We start from the raw sequence: 21,285 nt of genomic DNA on the forward strand, positions 1-21,285 counted from the left end.
AACTGGAGTGGATTGCCATTTCCTCCTCCAAGAAATATTCCCAACCCAGGGATCAAACCTGTGTCTCCTGCATTGACAGGCAGATTCTTCACCACTGAGCTGCTAGGGAAGCCCTCAATTGATAGTGGGAAAGCACAATCTCCCTATTTTCATGACCTCTATGCTGAAAACCAAATATGTTAAAGTGACAGCCTACTTGTTTAGAAATACTTATAGTAGTAAAGTTCAGTAAATGGCTTAACAAAAGTACAATTTCACATGTACATTTAGAGGAAACTGGCTATTGGAGCACACGCTGAGGTGGCCTAAAGGTCTGCTCTCCAAGCAAATCAGAGGAAAGGCCTATGTGTGTAAACTGAATTATTTAAATCTGAATAAATCTTAAATGAAGCACATGGAGTGTGCCAGACAGTAAAAGTCAGCTTCCGCAAATGCTTTTAAGTCACTTTCTGTTTGGTTACGGAAAATTCTTTCAATCTTTTTGTCCCATTTCAATCCTTTTACTCGAGAATAGGGATTCCTCAATTTAAGTAAAGATTAATTCAGAAAGCCTGGAAATCACAGTTGAAAAATCTCAAAGTCCAATACAGAGGGGAAAAGTTGAGAATGAATGGAGAACTGTTTGAGCTTTACTTTAAAATGCTATTTCGACTGCTGGTGTTTTAGCTTCTACAATGGTTGGGTTTGGTAGAGGGTTGTATCTGAGAAGTTGCATCATGTGGAGAAAAAATATGCGGACTCCCAAATTACTTTTTCCTAAAACTTATGGCTCCTTAATTATTAAACTTTAATTAAGGTAACTGACTTTACCTTACTTTTTCTTATCTGTAAAGCAGAGATAACCCTGCCTTCTTAGAAGGTACATGTGAAAATTAAATGAGATAGTATCTCTCCTTACCTGACATACTGGAGCCACCCAATAAATGATGGCTCCATTATCCACATCCTTTTCTGACTCTTAAGGATGGCATTCCAAAGTATCCTCTCTTTCTCCTAAGAAAACACTTTGATTTAACTTTTCTTCAAAAATGGAGAGAAACATAACAATTACAAGGGAGAAAGAGGGAAAGAAAACCAAAGGGATCTTCCAAATGGAGTGAGTGTTCAGATTTTTACTGCCAAGAATTAGAATTTGATTTGTTCTATGGTCATGTGTTTATATATATAAAAAATGGGTTATAGTTTGTCTCATCTTCAGTTCGTCACAATTTTTCAAGAGGGGCCAAATACTGATTGAAATGCAGAAAAGAGATGAACTACCACCTCTCTGGGGGTAACCGGTCAACCTAAGAAAAGCCTGAACATATTATTCTTTTACTCACCATGTTTACACGAGGGTAGAAAACCACTACTCTTTGGGGGCCACAAATATTTCCTCTCTTTTCAATTCAGCAACTGAGCAGACTTTTCCACCACCATAGACTACAGTGTTGGAAGACAGAGTGAATTCCTCTGAAACATGAGATGTTTGGTCTAAGAAGATAACTAACGACCTGACTCTTAACTGAACTACGACCAAGAAATGAAGACAAGTTTTAAACTCTTCCAATCTTCCTGTTTCAAAAACAGAGCATCAGTGGTGGTGTCATTCCCTCCTACTTCTGGCTGAGCTGCTTGATGAGGGTGGACCAAGAGGAAGGCTAAGCCCCACTCACCAGGCTCCTTTAGGCGCAAGGGTGCTCAATGGGGCAGGTGGGGATGGTCTGGGAATTCTGGCCGCTCGTGGGATTCTCATGCCTCCACCAGACCTGCCCATCCCCGCCCAACACACTTCCAATTCCCACAAATATTTGAGGTTTGACCAAGTTAGGATAGGTCACTGCTGGGTCATTCAGCATCTAAAATTATTTGCCTCTAACCAAAAAGAGCTCAGACTAAGGGAATCATTTTAGTATTCAAGGTTATCAGAGGAAAATAAAACAAAAGCTCTGTTGCCAAGAATTTGAGTCATTTCTCTACATACAACAACTTCAAGGCACCTCCTCTTGGCTGGAAAAGAAATCCCTTGGGTGACTTATTTCGGATCAAAGTCGTTTTGAAAATAGAAAACTCTACATTCTCAAAGGGATAGATCACTGTCTGAAGTGAATTTCATTTAACCTAAAGTTTTATGCCAACTTAAACACACGAAAGCCCCAATGCTTATAAGAAGGCATTCACCTCTGCCTTGCTTATAGGTACATGGAAAAGCTATTATGGGGATAATCAGCTCAACTATAAAATGGAGCAGTCATACATAATGACAAAAACAGATACAAGTCATAAATTGCCTTTTTCCCTTCAGAATCCATGCAGGCAGGCACTCTAGTACATTCTTTTGTGCAAAGATAAAACTTTTGCCTTGAATAAACAGTGGCTTAGTCTCAGTTGAGCCTTATAAATAGACTGCCTACAAAACAAATACAAACAAATGCTGTTTATCTTAAACAAAAGGCAGATGGACCTCTCTGCCCTCAATCAGCTCACAGTATATATGATAGAAGGCTGGCTAGTGGCAGGGGCTGGCTGAGAATCTCTGGGTGCACGGACACAAGCCGGTTTCCACTGGATCACTGCTGTGCCCAGATCTGGTTTTGTAGGCACAAAAGGCCAGTGAAAGGCTGTCTTAGAAGGGAAGTGGCTCCTCCACACACGGTACCCCAAGAAAAGACCAAAGAACAAAATACCATCTAAAGTGCTAGCTAGGTTTCCCACTGAACTATCCAAACAGTCTCAATTTCCCACTCTCTCTTTCCCGCTTCACTTGCTTCATGCGTGTTAGTCACTCAGTTGTGTCTGACTCTTTGCGACCCCATGGACTGTAGTCCGCCAGGCTCCTCTGTCCATGAGGTTTCCCAGGCAAGAATACTGGAATCAGCTGCCATTTCCTCCTCCAGGGGATATTCCCAACCCAGGGATCAAACTTGAATCGCTTGCACTGGCAGGCGGATTCTTTACCTCTGAGCCATCAGGGTAGCCCCAAGAATGGCCACAACCAGCACCATTCCCTGAGAGCCTGCTTTATGACAGAGGTGATGTGACAGCGGTCATCTTACAAGCTAACCAAGTGATGTCAAGTAATAAGCTTCTGGTGGAAAACTAACAGTAATTAATTTTTCATGGTCTCTCTAGTGCCTGGAAGAAAGCCTCATACACACAAAGGAGAAACAACATACAGGGGAAAAAACAAGGTCTTTAGAATTAGCTGGACTTGGTTTCATATCATTCCTGTCATTTTTAGTTGCACGACCTTGAAAAAATCTCTTTAAGTCTCAGTTTCCTGATTTGAAAAATAGAGCTTAACATACACAAGACAATGTATATAAGAAGCCTAGAAGAAGGCCTGACAAAGAGAAGATGTTCAATTAATGTTTATGAGTGAGTATGTTCTCCATAAAGAGACAGGGAGTTTCAACCTTGTTCCTGCATCTTTCTCCTACTAATGCTGCCTGTACCAAGAAACATATTAGGTCTTTATCCAATTCACAACAAACAAAACTGATTTAAAACAATAAAACAATGGCTAAAGCTATATAGAATAAAATGTTATTAACTAAAACTAAGAGAAATTTCATATTTCCTTGACAAAAATTTAGATCTGTAGAATTTGAGCTGGGAAGTCTGAGCTTGGTAGAAATTAAATGCTCCAAAGTCAAAGAGAGAAATAAACCCATCACACAACTCTAAAAGTTATCAGTAAAACTAACCTTTAGTGAATATGGAACAAAAATTTAAATTCCATGAACAATAACTGACTTTGATGAAAAAACTCTTAGTCAAAAACAGGCAAAAACTATAACTGAAAAAGACACACGTACCCCAATGTTCTCTGCAGCACTATTTACAACAGCAAGGAGATGCAAGCAACTTAGATGTCTATTGACAGAAGAATGAATAAAGAAGTTGTGTTACATATATACAATGGAATATTACTCAGCCATAAACAGGAATGCATTTGAGTGAGTTCTAATGAGGTGGATGAAACTAGAGCCTATTATGGAGTGAAGTAAGTCAGAAAGTACATGCAGAGTACATCATGTGAAATGCTGGGCTGGATGAATCACAAGCTGGAATCAAAATTGCCAGGAGAAATACCAACAACTTCAGATATGCAGATGATACCACTCTAAAAGCCGAAAGTGAAGAACTAACTGAAGAAGAACTATTGATGAGAGTGAAAGAGGAGAGTGGAAAAGCTGGTTTAAAACCCAACATTCAAAAAACTAAGACCGTGGCACCAAGTCCCATCACTTCACGGCAAATAGAAGGGGAAAAAGTAGAAGCAGTGACAGATTTTCTCTTCTGAGGCTCCAAAATCACAGTGAACAGTGACTGCAGCCATGAAATTAAAAGACACTTGCTCCTTGAAAGGAAAGCTATGACAAACCTAGACAGTGTATCAAAAAGCAGAGACATCACTTTGCTGACAAAGGTCCATGTAGTCAAAGCTATGGTTTTTCCAGTAGTCATGGACAAATGTGACAGTTGGACCATAAAGAAGGCTGAGCGCTGAAGAATGGATGCTTTTGAATTGTGGTGCCAGAGAAGACTCTCGAGAGTCTCTTGGACAGAAAAGAGACCAAAGCAGTTCATCCTAAGGTAAATCAACCCTGAATATTCATTGGAAGGACTGATGCTGAAGCTCCAATACTCTGGGCACCTGATGCAAAAAGCTGACTCATTGGAAAAGACTCTGATGCTGGGAAAGACTGAGGGCCAGAAGAGAAGGGGGCAGTAGAGGATGAAATGGTTATATAGCATCACTGACGCAATGTACATGAATTGAGCAAACTCTGAGAGACAGTGAAGGACAGGGAAGCCTGGTGTACCGCAGTCCATGGGGTCACAAAGAGCCAGACATGACTAGCGACTGAACAAGAAGTCACAAAGAGAAGAACAAACATTCTATATTAACGCATATACATGGAATCTATAAAGATGATACTGATGAACCTATCTGCAGGGTAGCAACAGAGATGCAGGCATAGAGAGCAGTCTGTGTGCACAGTGGGGGAAGGAGAGGGTGGGACAAACTGAGACAGCTGCATGGAAACATACACATCACGCTATGTAAAACAGATAGTCAGTGGGGATTTGCTGCACGACACAGGGAGCTCAACGCAGTGCTCTGTGACAACCTAGCGGGGTGGGATGGGGTGAGAGGTGGGAAGGAGGTTCAAGAGGGAGGGGACATATGTATGCCTATGGCTGATTCATGTTGATGTATGACAGAAACCAACACAAAATTGTAAAGAAATTATCCTCCAATTAAAAATATATAAATTAATGTTTTTACAGAGAAAGTTATTAAAATATTTGCATTCATGAGTGTAGAGTCAAAACATTACTGGGATCAGAAAAGTACCCAAGATGAAGAGCGTCTTATATTGCCTTGATGAGGACACAAAGAGAGGGATGGAAAGTGGGACAGAGCAGATGATGATGATCAAAAGTACTCCACTCCTTTGCTGGAAGAAATTATGCTATTGGCTTTCTTCCCTTAGGAAGACCAGATGACAGCTGTGCAGAGAAAACACTGAGTTTCTACAGGGGCAGAAAAGAGAATGGAATCATTTGTTCTACTATTAACATCTGAGACTTTCTTAGTTTACAAAGAACTTAAAAAAAAAATTTAAGAATAACTATGCAATTTTCCTATAAATAATGAAAATAATCACAAAATAATTACAGAGAGAAGGGAATGAGAGTCTAAGAGAGGAAATTTGTTCAATGGATGTCCCCCCGCCGTGAATTCTCTGGCTTTCAGAGAGGTTAGAGGGTCTTATATTCAAATGACACCCAACAAGGGAAAAGTATGCTTTTTTCATTCATGTTGCAGAGAGAAACCTGCTCCTCTGACAAGGTTTTAGAATCTGAAATGCTGTGCCTTTCTTAAATAAATCATATTCCTAGAAAGGATTCCAGGAGTAACCATCTTGTCATGGCCTTAGGAACAGGATCAGATCTCTGAGTTCTACTCAAAGGGTGTGAGTTCTTTTGTCAAGATCCAGGCAAAGGGATCATGGACAGATGCTCACAGCTTGGTGGCTAACCCTAAATCATATCACCTTTGATCTGGAATCCATAGGTGATTTCTGGGGGTTTGGAGACCAGAAGAAGAGGCTAAGAGAAATAAAGGGGATACAAGGCAGAGATTACCTCCTAGTTGTACCTCCTTGATGCTAACAGTAAATAAGGTAAACAAAAGTTTAAAATATAATAAGAAATTCCAGAAGTGGACATGATAGACTGGAGATTAAAAATGTTCTGTGAAGAATTCATATCTACCCACAGACAACTAAGACCTGCAGATCTATTACCTTCTTATGACAGAATGGTTTTCCTTTTAACTCGAGGGAGAGGGTTGTTACCTCTTCATCTCCTTTGCTCCTCGGGTCAGTGGAGATAAGGCAAAGTACCAACACCTTCTTACAGGTTAAACAAAACAAAAACAAAAGACTAAAATCTCTTGAGACAGACAGGTAGGTTATTTAAAAGCAGGAATGGGCAGAACCCAGGTTTTTGACTACTAGGTGCCTTCAGCACTCAACCCTATGTCTGCAATAGTGACTTATGATCTCAAGAGGCATGAAGTCTCTGACAATCCAATAAAAACTTCAGATCTTTGTTCCAAGAAAATACACACACACAATATTTATAATTAATTTTAAGAGGTTTATGGGGCTATTCCACTCCATCCAAAGCCGACTAAACCAAGCCCTTTGGACTTTGCAGCCAAGAGGGGCTGGTGGGAGGGGGCTTGGTGAGGTGCAGTTCTGCCTTGTCTGACCCCGTTCTTTAATCACTGGAACTCAGGCACTCTTTAAAGGAATACTTCCCACAGGCCAACAGTTGATTACTGTGGTCATTTGCACTTCCTTAAACTCTTCTTGTATACACAGAAAAGCAAACAAAACATTCCCCCAAAGCAACATGAAAGGTCTGATTGCAACCCACAAAACTACAAGAAAACGGAGATCTGCAGCCAAATTGCATACATGCAGAATCACAGATGACCTGAATGGGCATTCAGCGGACAGACCTGGTCTTTGACGCTACCATTTCCAAAAGGAAGTGGTAATTTTAAGTTTCTTTGCTTTCTCATGATAGATAATGTGGACTAATTGCTATAGCACATCCAGGGTTTGGGGTATCAAAATAAATTACACAGCTATTCCTCTGAGTAGCAGTCTGTGATGCCCACTCTGATTAGCTCACTAAAGGCAAGAAAAAACATGAAGAAGGACACCAACCCTCTGGGAGGCAGGGTTCCCACTCAAGTACCCTTATGCAAATCCAACAACAAGATAAAGCACGATATCCAGCAAACACAGGCACACTGCCACCCAGGCCTTTGGATGGACTTAGGGGTGAGAACAGAGGCAAGAAGTATTCTGCCTTCCCTTCTGCTCAAGTTATATTCTTACTCTGACCCTCAAGCTTCAAAAAGTTTTTCCAGGGGAAACAGAGGAACCTGGAGATAAATGAGATGCCCCTGAATGAGAGAGAATTAAAGAAAGGGCCGACCCTTTCCATGGGGATGTTGCAGAAAAACTCTGGAAAAAGGCACCCAGTCTCACCTGTGGAGCTACTGCTGCTGCTGCTAAGTCGCTTCAGTCGTGTCCGACTCTGTGCGACCCCATAGACGGCAGCCCACCAGGCCCCACCATCCCTGGGATTCTCCAGGCAAGAAGAGTTGGGGCAAATTCCCCACATCTTCATTCTCAACCACAAGGTAGCCAGAGGGTCCTAATGGCCAAACTGGCCCAACGGAGTGTGGCTCTCCCACTCCCAGAGCCTGAGACCCACCCCCCGTAGACCATAAGACACTGGTTTTCATTTCAAGGGCATTAATGGTTTCCCAGGTGGCGCTAGTAGTAAAGAACCCACCTACCAATGCAGGAGACATTAAGAGACAATGGGTTCAGTCCCTGGGTTGGGAAGATCCTGTGGAGGAGGGCATGGCAACCCACTCCAGTATTATTTCCTGGAGAATCCCATGGACAGAGGAGCCTCATGGGCTATGGTCACACAGAGTCAGACATGACTAAAGCAACTTAGCACAGCACAATGGTTTACTGGTGACCAAAGTCTAAAGATTTTACATTGATGCAAACCAAAGAGTCAAAATGAAAACCCCTTTCTCTTGTTCAGTCTGTGTTTTTCAAAATTTTTGTAATGTCATACCTAACTTTATTTTCACAGTAAGCCATAATGTCAGGGCATATTCCAGGTTAAGGAAGACCTCTAAATAAATGATGTGTCTTGTATTTTTCAAGTGAAAACAAAGCCCAGGGGAACAAAAATAAAAAACTAAGTATAAAAACAAAGACACTGTCCTATGTTAATTAGTTTTAAAAAATTAAGTAAGATCCTTAAACTAAGCATTTACATTAAATTTTTTTTTTGAAGTATAGCTGAGGCACAAAGTTATATAAGCTACAGGTGCACAGAAGTAAATATGTTAAGTGCATAATTTTATAACCAGTTCAGTAGCTAAGAGAACACTGAGGAACCTGTCCCACTTTTATGTTGCTTCAGGGTTGAAGGTCCAAGGGAAGCAGAGGCAACGATTCAAGGCAGAAATGTGCAGACTCATTCAGACTTTGACCCTGAGTGTGTTTCTAAACCAGGATTTAGAAAGTCTCTTGCTTCTCTACATTACACCCTTTCTCTAAAAGTAAGAGTACTGCCTGTTTTGAACCACAAGTCAAACAGTACATTTTGTTCTGGTTTAACTCTAAGTCCAGCACAGGCATACCTCAGAGAGACTGTGGGTTTCGATCTGGACCACCACAATAAAGCAAATATTGCAATAAAGTGAGTTGCACAGATTTTTTGATTTCCCAATGAACATAAAGTCATGTTTATACAACAGTGCAGTTGATCAAGTGCACGACAGCACTGTGTCTAAAAATATAAGGCACCTATCTTAATTTTTTAAATACCTTATTGCTAAAAAATGCTAACCACCATCCAAGTCTTCAGTGAATCATAATCTTTTTGCAAAATTAACATCAAAGATCACTTATCACCACAACAAATATAATCATAATGAAGAAGACTGAAATATTTCAAGAATTACCAAATGTGACAGAGACACAAAGTGAGCAGATGCTGTTGGAAAAATGGTGTTGACAGACTTGCTGGACACGCAGGCCTGCCACAAGCCTTCAATTTGTAAACAACTGTAAACAATCTGTGAGGCGCAATAAAAAGAGATCTGCTGGTACTGAAGAAACTGATCTGATTAAAGGACCATCATCCCTAGGAAAGCGTGTGGAAAACAGGAATAAATTTCCAACTTGCATACACTGTTACCAAGAGTGTTTCGCAACACAGAAATGTTGGCTGTTCAATTCCATCTCCTTCCCTGCTTGTAATCACGAATTCCCATGTGGCACCTGAATGGCTCTCTACACTGAAGCCACCATCCTCATGGTCATGACACAAATGGGCCTGTGACTTTGCCACGGCAACGCACTACAGTAAACAAGTGGGGAGTACAGGTGCTTTCCCAACGCTCGTTCATTCATGAAAAGGACGGTCTCTAAAAGGACTCTACGGTGAGCTGACAGGAAGGGGAGGAAAGCAGAGTCTTTAGATGCGTTTTGTATGTTATGAAATGGCAACCCCCCTCCCCACCACCTTCAACTACCTTCACCTTTTCCAGCTTCACATGTAACGTCAGCTTCCGCCAAAAATTAAACTGTGGAATAACAAGATGGCCACCAAACAGGAGGCCAATGCACAAAAAAGCCAACTAGAGCACAAGACACAGGAGAATCACATTGTTGCCATCCTGCAGGGGACTTACAGGCTCGCTTCACTCTGGAAGGCTGTACCTCAGTTTGGATTTTATCCGGTGAGCTGTGCGGAATAACTGGTAGATTTTAGGCAGAAGAATGGCACAATCAAACTATGTTTTAAAAAGAGAGTTCAAGGATGTCCCTGGTGGTCCAGTGTTTAAGGCTTCACCTTGCAACGCAGGGGGCAAGGGTTTGATCCTCATTGGGAAGCTAGGATCCCACATGCCTCGAGGTCAAAAATCCAAAACAGAAGCAGTATTGCAACAAATTCCATAAAGGCTTTAAAAATGGTCCACATCAAAAAATCCTTACATAAATAAAATAAGAAGTGAGTTCATGCTGGCAGCACTGTGAAAGCTGTGGTGAAGTCCGGGGCCAGGAGGCTATGACAGTGGCCCTGGAAACAGACAACCAGCATATGGACAGAGGCAGTGGGGACGGAGAGGAGGAAGCAGAGGCAGTGCAGAGGTGCGCTCGGCGGGCCGGGGCCTGGTTACAGGAGGTGAGGGGAAGACAGGGCATTCGGGCAGTGAAGCCCAGGCTGTGCATGCAACTTTCACAACCTATTCATTATAAAAGAACCACAGTAATGGAGAGGACTCTTGAGGCTGATTCCAGTGGAACTACACCTCCATTTGCTTACCTTGGCAGCAGAATTTGATACTCCATGGGTAACATTTCTTATAAGGCCCCCAACGTTTCCATACTTTATCAGTCCAGTCACCCCTTCAGAAACGTCATTCAAAAGCCCCATGGGGTTGCCAAGGAAGTCCACCGACCCCAAGATCCGGGCTGCCTGACTGAGGAGTTCCTGTCAAATGCAGCAGGGAGAGAAGAAAAGACCAGCCTCTTTTTACATCTGCAGGTTGAGTGTCCCAAGCAAAAAGGTTATAAATCAGTCCTGCCCTCCATTCCCACCACCAATTGCTCTTTATTTCTCATCAACTGTGAGCTCCTGCCCTTCCTAAGCTCCACCCTAAACCTCTCCCAATACACATCCCAGAGGTTATCCTCAATACTCTCATATGTACTCTTCAAAGCCATTTAGAAGAAAAAAGCTATGAAACAGGAAAAGACTCTACAAGTATTTATTAGTATGCACATCGCACTCTCCTTTCCATCGTTCTATAAATATGAAATCAATAAGCAGCAGAGAGAATTTTAAAAAGAAAGTGAGGGAGGGATGTGGAGCCCCTCAGAGTCTGTGGAGCAAGCGGTATGCATAGAGCAGGCAAGCTCAGACCTACTCCACACCCCCCAACCTCCTGGACCTCCACAGCCTGACTCCACTGTCCAGTGACATCCACTATCCCATACTCCTCACAGTGCAGTAGAAACATCACTGGTGAGCGAGGTCAAGGAAGGAAGGAAGGAGGGAGGGGGAGGGGGAGGGAGAGGGGGAGGGGGAGGGAGAGGAAGAGGGAGAGGGAGAGGCGGCAACAAGAACAGGACATACTTCACCTCTGATAGCTAATAAGTTTGATATGATCTTGACCTATCTAGTCATTGAAGAGTATGTATGCGTTGGCTTTGCATTTTGTTCTTTGCAGTCAGGATAATAAATGCAAAATGGAAAATGCCCAACTTGATTAAAAAAAAATTTAAGTTCATCTCTAGGGCAGGATCTCATATGTTCCAAGAACACTGGTGTGGTTGTTGAAAGTAAGCCCATGCCCGGTAAACAGAGTTCACAGTCTTGTGTTATCATGAAAGCATCAATTAAACTCTTGGTAAGAGTTGTGACTGATCTAGTGGAAGGTCCTGAGACTAGTTCTAAGAAACAAGACTAACAGCTTGTAAGTCAGAGGCACTGTTTGGGTATTTTCATGATGTGCGTGGACTTCGTGGGCTGTGACCTGACCCCATAACACAATGGTCAGGGCTGAAATGTTCAGCTGGGATGTTGGCAATAACGTCTCAGTAACCAGAATTCCCAAACTACTAAAAGAAGCATTCTGCTCGTGCTTCCAGCCACCGAGTACCACTCCAAAGCTCACCTCCTGGAAATGTTTGAGGATATCATTGATGATGAAGTCCTTGGTCTCATAGGGATGCACTCGAGTGAATGGATCCAGATTGATCACAGCGTCTTCAAATCGAATCAATGGAAATCCCAAGGTGCTTTTCAGGGCCTAGTTAGGGAAGAAAGGCAACAACACACTTCAGCCATACGATGGCCTTCCACGGTACTGTAGTTCTGGATTCCATGAAAGCTACAAGTCATGTCAACTTTCCAATGGGAGTCAAGATTATGATATTCATAAATAAGGATTTTCCAGGTAAACATTAGGAAGAAACACACTACACACACACACACATACACACACACACGTATCATCCAAAGTAACATATTATTCACATAGAAATAAATACTTTAGCTTCACAGCATAATTCTTTATGATCTGTTTTGGACCTATATGTTTGTCATGTTTTACTTTGTTTCTTTTTTTTCCAGATTTTTTAATGTAGACCATTTTTAAAGTCTTTCATTGAATTTATTACAATATTGATTTTATGTTGTGGTATTTTGGCCATGAGGCATCTGGGACCCCAGCTTCCCAACCAAGGATCGATCCTTGTCCCCCTGTACTGGAAGGCAGATTCTCAACCACTGGACCTCCAGGGAAGTCCCATGTTTTACTTTTTGACTGAAATATACCACTCATATGGAAAGGTGTACTCATCAAATGAATGTTTCAATGATGTTTCTCCAAGTAAACACAACCACAGTGACAGACTTTATTTTCTTCGACTCCAAAATCACTGCAGATGATAACTGCAGCCATGAAAGTAAGAGACGCTTGCTCCTTGGAAGAAAAGCTATGATAAATCCAAACAGCGTATTAAAAAGCAGAGATGTTACTTTGCTGACAAAGGTCTGTATAGTCGAATCTATGGTTTTCCCAGTAGTCATGTATAGATGTGAGAGTTGGACCATAAAGAAGGCTGAACACCAAAGAATTTATGCTTTTGAGTTGTGGTGTTGGAGAAGATTCTTCAGAGTCCCATGGACTGCAAGGAGATCAAACCAGTCAATCCTAAAGGAAATCAATCCTGAATATTCATTAGAAGGACTGATGCTGAAGCTGAAGCTCCAATACTTTGGCCACCTGATGCAAAGCGCTGACTCATTAAAAAGACCCCAATGCTGGTAAAGATTGAAGGCAGGAGGAGAAGAGGAACAGAGGACAAGACAGAAGGCATCATTGACTCAACGGACATGAGTTTGAGCAAGCTCCGGGAGTTGGTGATGGACAGGCAAGCCTGGTGTGCTGCAGTCCATGGGGTCACCAAGTGTCAGACACGACTGAGCGACTGAACAGAAACACAACCCAGTAACCACCACCTAGACCAGAAAGGTGGTTATTATCCCTATCTTGGAAGCAACCACCCCCTTGTGAACTCTTGGTCACGACTCCTTCGTTCCCTAAGGTCAACTGTGTCTTGACTTCTATCATTACAGATGAGTTTTTCCTGCTTTGAATTTTACCTGAATGCAATCATCAGTATGGACGTGGTTGCATGTGGCTTCTGTCATCAACGTTAAGTCTGTGCAAGTCACTAGGTTGTTGCACACAGCTGCAGTTTAAATCTAACTGTCAGTGCTATGCACTATTCCAACATGTGAATAAAACACAATTTATTCAACCACTGCTGTTGATGGACAGTTGTGCTGTTTCCAACTTTTTTTTTATGAATAGCGCTCTTATGAACATTCTTGGATGTGTCTTTTGGGGCACATTTGTACACATCTTTTTTTTTTTTTTTAATATCTACCTGGGAGTGGAACTGCTGGGTCATAAAGAATATACATGTTCAACCTTAGCCTATGCTGCCGAACAGTTTTCCAAAGCAGCTGAACTGGTTTGGCTCCCCTGAAGCAGCCTATGAAATTTCCTGTTAGGCGACATCCTCGCCAACACTTGGTATAGAAAGCTTTTTAAAAAAACAATGTTCTGATGGGTGTGTAATGCTAACTCTGTGTGATTCTAACTTCCATTTTCTTGTTCAAGGATGAGATTAAGCACCTGATAATATACACATCAGCCTTGTGGATATACTTTTTTGTTAAGTGCCTACTCAAGGCTTTTTCTCATTTGCACAGTGGATTGTCTGTTTTTTCCTTATAGTTTTGTAGGTGTTTTTCTTATACATTCTATATACAAGTCTGTTTCATGAATGCATTGCAAACATCCTCTCCCATTCCGTGACTTGTCTTACCACTCTTTGGTGCTTTTTGACAGCAAATATTCTTAGTTTTAATGAAATCCAACTTAACAATCTTTCCCTTTATGATGGGAACATTCTATGTTGGTAGTTAAGAAATTATCTACACTAAGGTCAGAGATATTTGCATATATTTACTTGTAGAATTTTGTTTTACTCTTCACATCAAATCTACAACCTACTTGAACATGACAATATATATATATATTGAAAGCAGAGATCAAGAAGCATTCTTTCCAGGGAGGTATCTTATCATCTTAATAATATTTATTGAAGGGTCACCCTTGCCCTTATCGTGGTACAGTGCAATTTTGTCATAAGTCAAGTGACTGTACTCATGTGTCTGTTTCTGGATTCTCATTTTGCCCTGTCTTCTGCCAATACCACACTGTCTTAATTACTGTAATTTTATAATAATTTTGAAGTCTAATAGTAATAGTACATCCCTTTATCTATTCATTTAAAAAATTTTTCTCAGTAATATTTCATTGCTTTCTGTGCAGAGGTCTTGTATACACTGTTGGATTTATTCCTAGGCATCAAGTGGTACAGTAAAAATGGCCACAAATTCTTTGCATCTTCTACCATTAATGAAGTCTATTTCCCCTTCACCTGAATCTGCATTGACCTTATAATTTACTTTAAACAATAAAATGCCACCTAAGTAACACTGAGCAATCTCTGAGCTTTGGCCTCAAGAAATCTTGGAGCATCTCCTTCATCCATTTTGATGTTTCCACGATGTGAGGAGGCCAAGTCTAGCTTCCTTGAAAACCAGAGACCACGTGGAAGGGGGTTCTGTTGACAGCCAACAACAAGCGCCTGACATGGTCGTAAGGTCACCTTACACTGTTTGGTCTCAGTTGACTGGCAGGTGACTGCAGTTACATCAATAACTACAGGTGAGCCCAGCAAACACAGCACCTAGCTAAGTCCGGTCCAAATTGCTGACTCACAGAGTTGAGAACAAATAAAATGGTTGTTTCAAACTACTCAGTTTTGGCCTGATTCATTCCACAGTTAATAGATGATATTGTATTTGATGTTTTCTTAAATGGTGTTGTAAAAGCATCCTTCAAATTTTCCTTTTCTTTTTAATTGCTGCTGACTAGAAATACAATTGACAATTTCTTCAGGGACCTTGTTAAATTTACTTATCCATTCTCATAACTTAGTTGTACATTGTTTTAGATTTTCTAGGTAATCATGTTCTCTACAAATAATAAAGTTTACATTTTCCTGTCCAGTGTTTGTACCTATTATTTATTTATCTTGCTGGCTAGAATTTCTAGCAAAACAGTGAACAGAAGTGGGGATAATAGCCATCCCTTTTTGCTTTCAACAGACCACCACTGAGTATATTTGGGGTAGATTTCTCATGGAGACACATTGTCAGATCAAGGCAGTTCCTGTCTACTTTTTGCTTGCTGACTTCTCATAAATGGATGCTGAATTTTGTCAAAAGATTTTGGTGCAACTATTGAGATATGCCCATTTTTTTAATTCTTTCATTTTGAATGAATGACATGATTTATTTGGAAATGTTAACTTGTGAGCACATGTGCTCAGTTGCTCAATCATGTACAATTCTTTGTGACCCCATGGACTGTAGCCCACCAGGCTCCTCTGTCCATAGGATTCTTCTGGCAAGAATACTGGAGTGGATTGCCATTTTCTCCTCTAAAGAATCTTCCTGACCCAGGGATCCAACTAGCATTTCTTGCATCCCCTGCATTGGCAGATGGATTAACTTATACTCCTGGAATAAATATGACTTGCTTATAATATATTCATACAATTAGTCCTTGAATTATGTGGGGGTTAAGACTGCCAATCCCCTACACAGTCAAAAAGCCTCATACAGCTTTATAGTCAGCTTTCCACATCCACAGTTTTACAACCACAGACTTGACCAACCATGATCGTGTAGTGCTGTATTGATTGGGAAAAATCAGTATATTATTGGCCTATGTAGATCAAACCCATGTAATTCAAGGGTCACCTGTATTTTTCTTCTTATACACTGCTATATTTAATTTGATGATATTTTGTCCAATGTGTCTTGAACACATTTATAATTATTAATATTTTAAATCATGTGTCTAATTATGTCAACATCTGATTTATCTGTTTCTAGTGTCTATTTTTCCTCTTGGTAGGCCTGGTAACTTGTGATTGAATGCTTTTTGTATAAAAACGTGTAGATTTTAAATGAGTCTTTAGCTTTGGCAGGCAATTAAAGGATGAGATGGTTAGGTGGCATCACTGACTCAATGGACATGAGCTTGAGCAAACTCCAGGAGATAGTGAAGAACAGGGAAGCCTGGTGTGCTGCAGTCCATGAGGTTGCAAAGAGCAGGGCATGACTTAGCAACTGAACAACAAGGCAGTTAAAGGGGGTTAATCCAACTGGTGTTTTCAAGGCTGGCTTTCAGTCTTTGTAAAGATGGTGAAGGACAGGGAAACCTGGCATGCTGCAGTCCATGGGGTCGCAAAGATACGACTGAGCAACTGAACAACAACAGTAAAGATAATCTTGGTCTGTTTCCATCTTTATAAGGTTTGGTATAGTCCTTCAGCAGTCTCAACTGAAAACCAATTCCATCCCTCCACTTTTAATCTCCCCAGCACCATAAAACTGCTAAAAGATCTATTTAGTTAGCCTCTTGACTGCTGTTTTTTGCTTAGCTTCTCCTAGACTACTTAGAAATTGGCATCTGCTTCAAGAAATAAACAGCTCAAGACTATTGGGGTCCTTGTTCTGCCTGTCCCTTCTGTGTAAGATATGAGCCCCTCCACACCTATGGTCAATTAATCTTCAACAAAGAAGGCAAGAATATACAATGGAAAAAAGACAGTCTCCTCAGCAAGTGGTGTTGGGAAAGCTGGACAGTCGCATGTAAATCAATGAAGTTAGAACACTCCCTCACACCATACACAAAAATAAACTCAAAGTGGCTTAGAGACTTAAATATAAGACATGTCACCATAAAACTCCTAGAAGAGAACATAGGCAAAACATTCTCTGACATAAATCGTAGCAATGTTTTCTTAGGTCAGTCTCCCAAGGCAATGGAAATAAAAGCAAAAATAAATAAATGGGACCTAATCAAACTTGCACAGCAAAATAAACCATCAATAAAATGAAAAGACAACCTATGGGCTGGGAGAAAATACTTGCAAACAATGAGACCAACAAGGGCTTAATTTCCAAAATATTCAAACAGCTCATACAACTCAATAACAAAAAAGCAAGCAACCCAATCAGAAAATGGGCAGAAGACCCAAACAGACATTTATCCAGAGAAGACATACAGATGGGCAACAAGCACATGAAAAGATGCTCAACATCACTAATTATTAGAGAAATGCAAATCCAAACTATAATGAGATACCACCTCACACCAGTCAGAATGGCAATCATTAAAAAGTCGATAAACAATAAATGCTAGAGAGGGTGTAGAGAAAAGGGAACCCTCCTGCACTGTTGGTGGGAATGCAAATTTGTGCAGCCACTATGGAGAAGAGTACATGGAGGTTCTTTAAAAAACTGAAAATAGAGTTTTAGTTTTTTGATCCATATGATCCAGCTATCCTACTCCTGGGCATATATCCAGAGAAAACTCATTGAAAAGGATACATGCACACCAATGTTCACAGCAGCACTGTTTACAATAGTCAAGACATGGAAGCAACCTAAATATCCATTGACAGATGAATTGATAAAGATATATATATATATACACACACACACACATACAATGGAATACTACTCAGCTATAAAAAAAAATTCAATCTGATGCTGGGAAAGATTGAAGGCAGGAGGAGAAGGGGACAACAGAGGACAAGATGGCTGGATGGCATCACTGACTCAATGGGCATGAGTTTGAGCAAGCTCCAGAAGTTGGTGATGGTCAGCAAACCCTGGCGTGCTGCAGCACATGGGGTCGCAAAGAGTCAGACACAACTGAGTGAACAGCAACAATAAAAAATAGAAGAAGACGACGAATGAAATAATGCCATTTGCAGCAACATAGATGGACCTAGAGCTTATCATACTAAGTGAAGTAAATTAGAGAAAGACAAATATCATATGATATCACTTACACATAGAATCTAAAACATGATACAGATGAACTTATTTCCAAAACAGAAACAGACTCAAAGACATAGAAAACAAACTTGTGGTTCTCAAAGGGGAAAGTGGTTGGGGGAAGATAAATTAGGAGTTTGGGATTAGCAGATACAAACTACTACATATAAAACAAATAAACAAGTTTCTACTACATAGCACAAGGAATTATATTCAATATGCCATAATAACCTATAATGGAAAAGAAGATGAAAAAGAATACATATATGTATAACTGAATGACTTTGCTTTACATATGAAACTAACATAGCATTGTAAATCAACTATATGTCAATTAAAAAAAAAAAAAAAGATACAAGGCCCTCAATAACTAACTCTCTTAGTAGCAACGGAGTCTCGCTTTTGCTTGACCAGCCCCATGAGACTGTCTAAAGCTTTACTCCGATTCTCTGACTTTTGAGAGCTGCTTTCTGCTTGACTTCTCTACCTTTCTCAATTAGAATTGTCTCAAAAATAAAACCAGAGTTAATATTTAGCTCACCTGATTGAGTTTCTCTCCTCTCATAAGTTGTGGACCCTCGAGTACTGACTTGGTAACTTTCCAATACCTTCAACAGACTTTTGGGCTTTTTTCTGTCTAGCTTTTCTTGTAGTTCTCAGCTGATTTGGGTCTGCTATAAGCCTGTTAACAATTTCTGGATATAGTCTGTTTTCCAATTATATTTTTATTTAACATGATTGACATTTAAGGATTTTAGAGAGCAGGCCAAGTGCTCTCCTTTTTTAATATAAAAACACTTTTTCATTCATGCTAATAATGTCAATAAATCTCTGATCTGTTTGGAATTTATTCTTATGTAGACTGCGATAACAAATTTAACTTCATATTTTTCCATATCACTATCTGGATAGTCTAATAACATTTTAGAACACCTATATATTCCCCATTGAATTAAAACTGCTTTATATTAAAATCTCATATGCAATGTAGTGGACTTTATACTTCATTTTCTCTTATTTTTTAATCCTTCAGCATGTATCTTCAGAGTCTATCTTAAATTCTTTTGGAATAGGAGTATGCTTAAATGAAATGATATAATTGAAGAAAAACGAGATGCAATTTTTTAAAACCAGAGAGTGGGTTGAAATTCAGATTCAAAAAGAAAAAAGACTGACAAATTCAACAACATAAAGTAAAAAGCTTTTGTATGGTTAAAAAACAATATGCACACCAAAAGCAAAGGAAAAAGACAAGTGAAAAACCTGAGAAAGAATATTTGCAACTTACATCAAAAACAAAACTTCTACAAAGAGCTTCTAAAATTATTAGTGATAAAAGACCAATAAAATTATTTTTAAAATGGACAAGTGATATGACCAGAGAGTTTAGTCCACTAGGTAAAAAATGACCCTTTTCGATAAACATAGGGTTGGGAGAAGAGATGAAACAAACAGAAGAGTCAGAGGAGAACCAGAAAGGACATGGTCAAGAACAGGGCAGTCCATAGTATCAAACATGGCAGAGGGCCTTCCAGAGATAGGACAGGAAAGAGTACCACCGCACTTGGTGCCTTGGGAAGTCACTAGTAGCCTACTAAAAAATTTCAGGATAAAACATTTCGGAGATTAAGAGCATCCTCAAGTTTTAATTCAGCCTAACACTCTACAACAACAAAACAACCCCCAAAGAAACATTAAGTAGGTGGCCTAAACTCCTGTAGCCGATAATTAGTAGGTCGTAGATTTGAGCATGCTCATTTTCACAACTGTGACTATCTGGTAGAAAGCATGAAGACCAGAATAGGGGATTATTTTATTTCTCCTGAAAAACGTTCTGCTCCTCATTCACGCACACCTTGCGCATCCACACGGTGAGTGATGATGAAGTGAGCAGGCCCTATTTTCCCCATTTCTCTGACAAAGAAACTGAGGCCCAGCAGGCTTCACCATTTTTCTCAGAACCAAACAATAAATACGCTGGGAAAGCCAGGTACCAACATCAGTTCAGCACTCTGTTTTGGTAATACGACTCTGAGCCTCACTTTCTTCTCAGAGAACAGGAAATGAGATCAAAACAAAGGAGATGGCAAAACGCTTTATACCCCAACTTCCTCACTGCAGCCAAACACTGAAGAACCACAGATGATATTGATACATAGAAGACTTTAATACCTCTACTAAGCTGTCAAAACCTTCATGAGAGACACTATCCCCTTTCTGAGTGGCTAACACACTTTGTCTGAACCAAGGAAATATTCTGGCCTTTGAGTAAAATGTAATCTTTATCTGGTACTGCTGTGGGGCCTCCCACAGTGGAGAAAGCTGCTCTGTGGCACACTGGTATGAGTTACTCTGCCACCTTCAGGTCACTCTGGCGAGTCAAAGCACAGGAGACTGGAGGGCAAGAGCCCATCGGGGCTTTTTCTTGCAGTAACTAAATGACTAATCAAATACAGTAGTGTACAAAGTTGATGCTTATTTACTCAAGTAGCAGACAGTTTCCCGTTATAAAATGGACACTGGAGAAGGCAATCTGTGCTCATAAGTTCCTCATAAAAATAGGAAACTGTCCATTCCTACCTTCGCCAGACCCAAAAAAAAACAAAAAACCTGCTGAAGTCTTGCAGGAACTTTAGAGTTAAAGAAGAAATACCTGTCCATATGCCATAAGGTCTCAGATGACAAGCAAGTCCCTGGGCCACGTCCTTTCCTTTCTCAGTTTATCCTGCACTAAACCAAACTGTCTGGAATTCATTCTTTAAAGGTTTATTTATGGTACACAGAGACTGTTTATGTGAAGCAGGGTATTTGCCCATTTTCCTCTTGGGACCATGTTTAAAAACTACAGGGATATTTCCCTCTCTGGCACTTTCTGAAATACAATTAACAATACTGGATCTTTTTTCCTTTTAACAAATCTGGTTTTTATTTAGGGAGGGGAGGAAAAAAGTAAAGGGTCTGAAGTTTCCCAACAAATTATTTCAAGCCTTTGAGAAGACAGTTTTAGGCTTTTTAAATAGTGTCTTTGTTTGAAATTCCCCCTTACCCCCACCCTCTTGCTCTCTGACCATTAAAATGTGGGTTTTCTTCCAAACTAGATTGCTCAATTAAAGCCCTTCTTTTGTAATACCCCAATGCTTTAAATGGGAAAAGGACTGCTGTAGGCCACCTTGTGAA

General features: G+C 40.4%; 1 protein-coding gene across 7 annotated transcripts in view; it reads right to left on the reverse strand.

Annotated features, from left to right (window-relative positions):
• The window catches only part of VPS13D (vacuolar protein sorting 13 homolog D), a 273,597-nt gene that overhangs the window by 88,878 nt on the left and 163,434 nt on the right, over window positions 1–21,285 (reverse strand). For all 7 annotated transcript variants that reach the window (XM_070768193.1, XM_070768192.1, XM_070768191.1 and 4 more), the window contains 2 exons: window positions 11,786–11,920; window positions 10,432–10,599 (listed from right to left, as the gene is read on the reverse strand). In XM_070768193.1, coding sequence (XP_070624294.1) covers window positions 10,432–10,599; window positions 11,786–11,920 — 303 coding nt within the window. The remainder of the gene's footprint in view (window positions 1–10,431; window positions 10,600–11,785; window positions 11,921–21,285) is intronic.

The sequence above is a fragment of the Bos indicus genome, chromosome 16 (assembly GCF_029378745.1).
Source record: "Bos indicus isolate NIAB-ARS_2022 breed Sahiwal x Tharparkar chromosome 16, NIAB-ARS_B.indTharparkar_mat_pri_1.0, whole genome shotgun sequence".
NCBI classification, from domain to species: Eukaryota; Metazoa; Chordata; class Mammalia; order Artiodactyla; family Bovidae; genus Bos; species Bos indicus.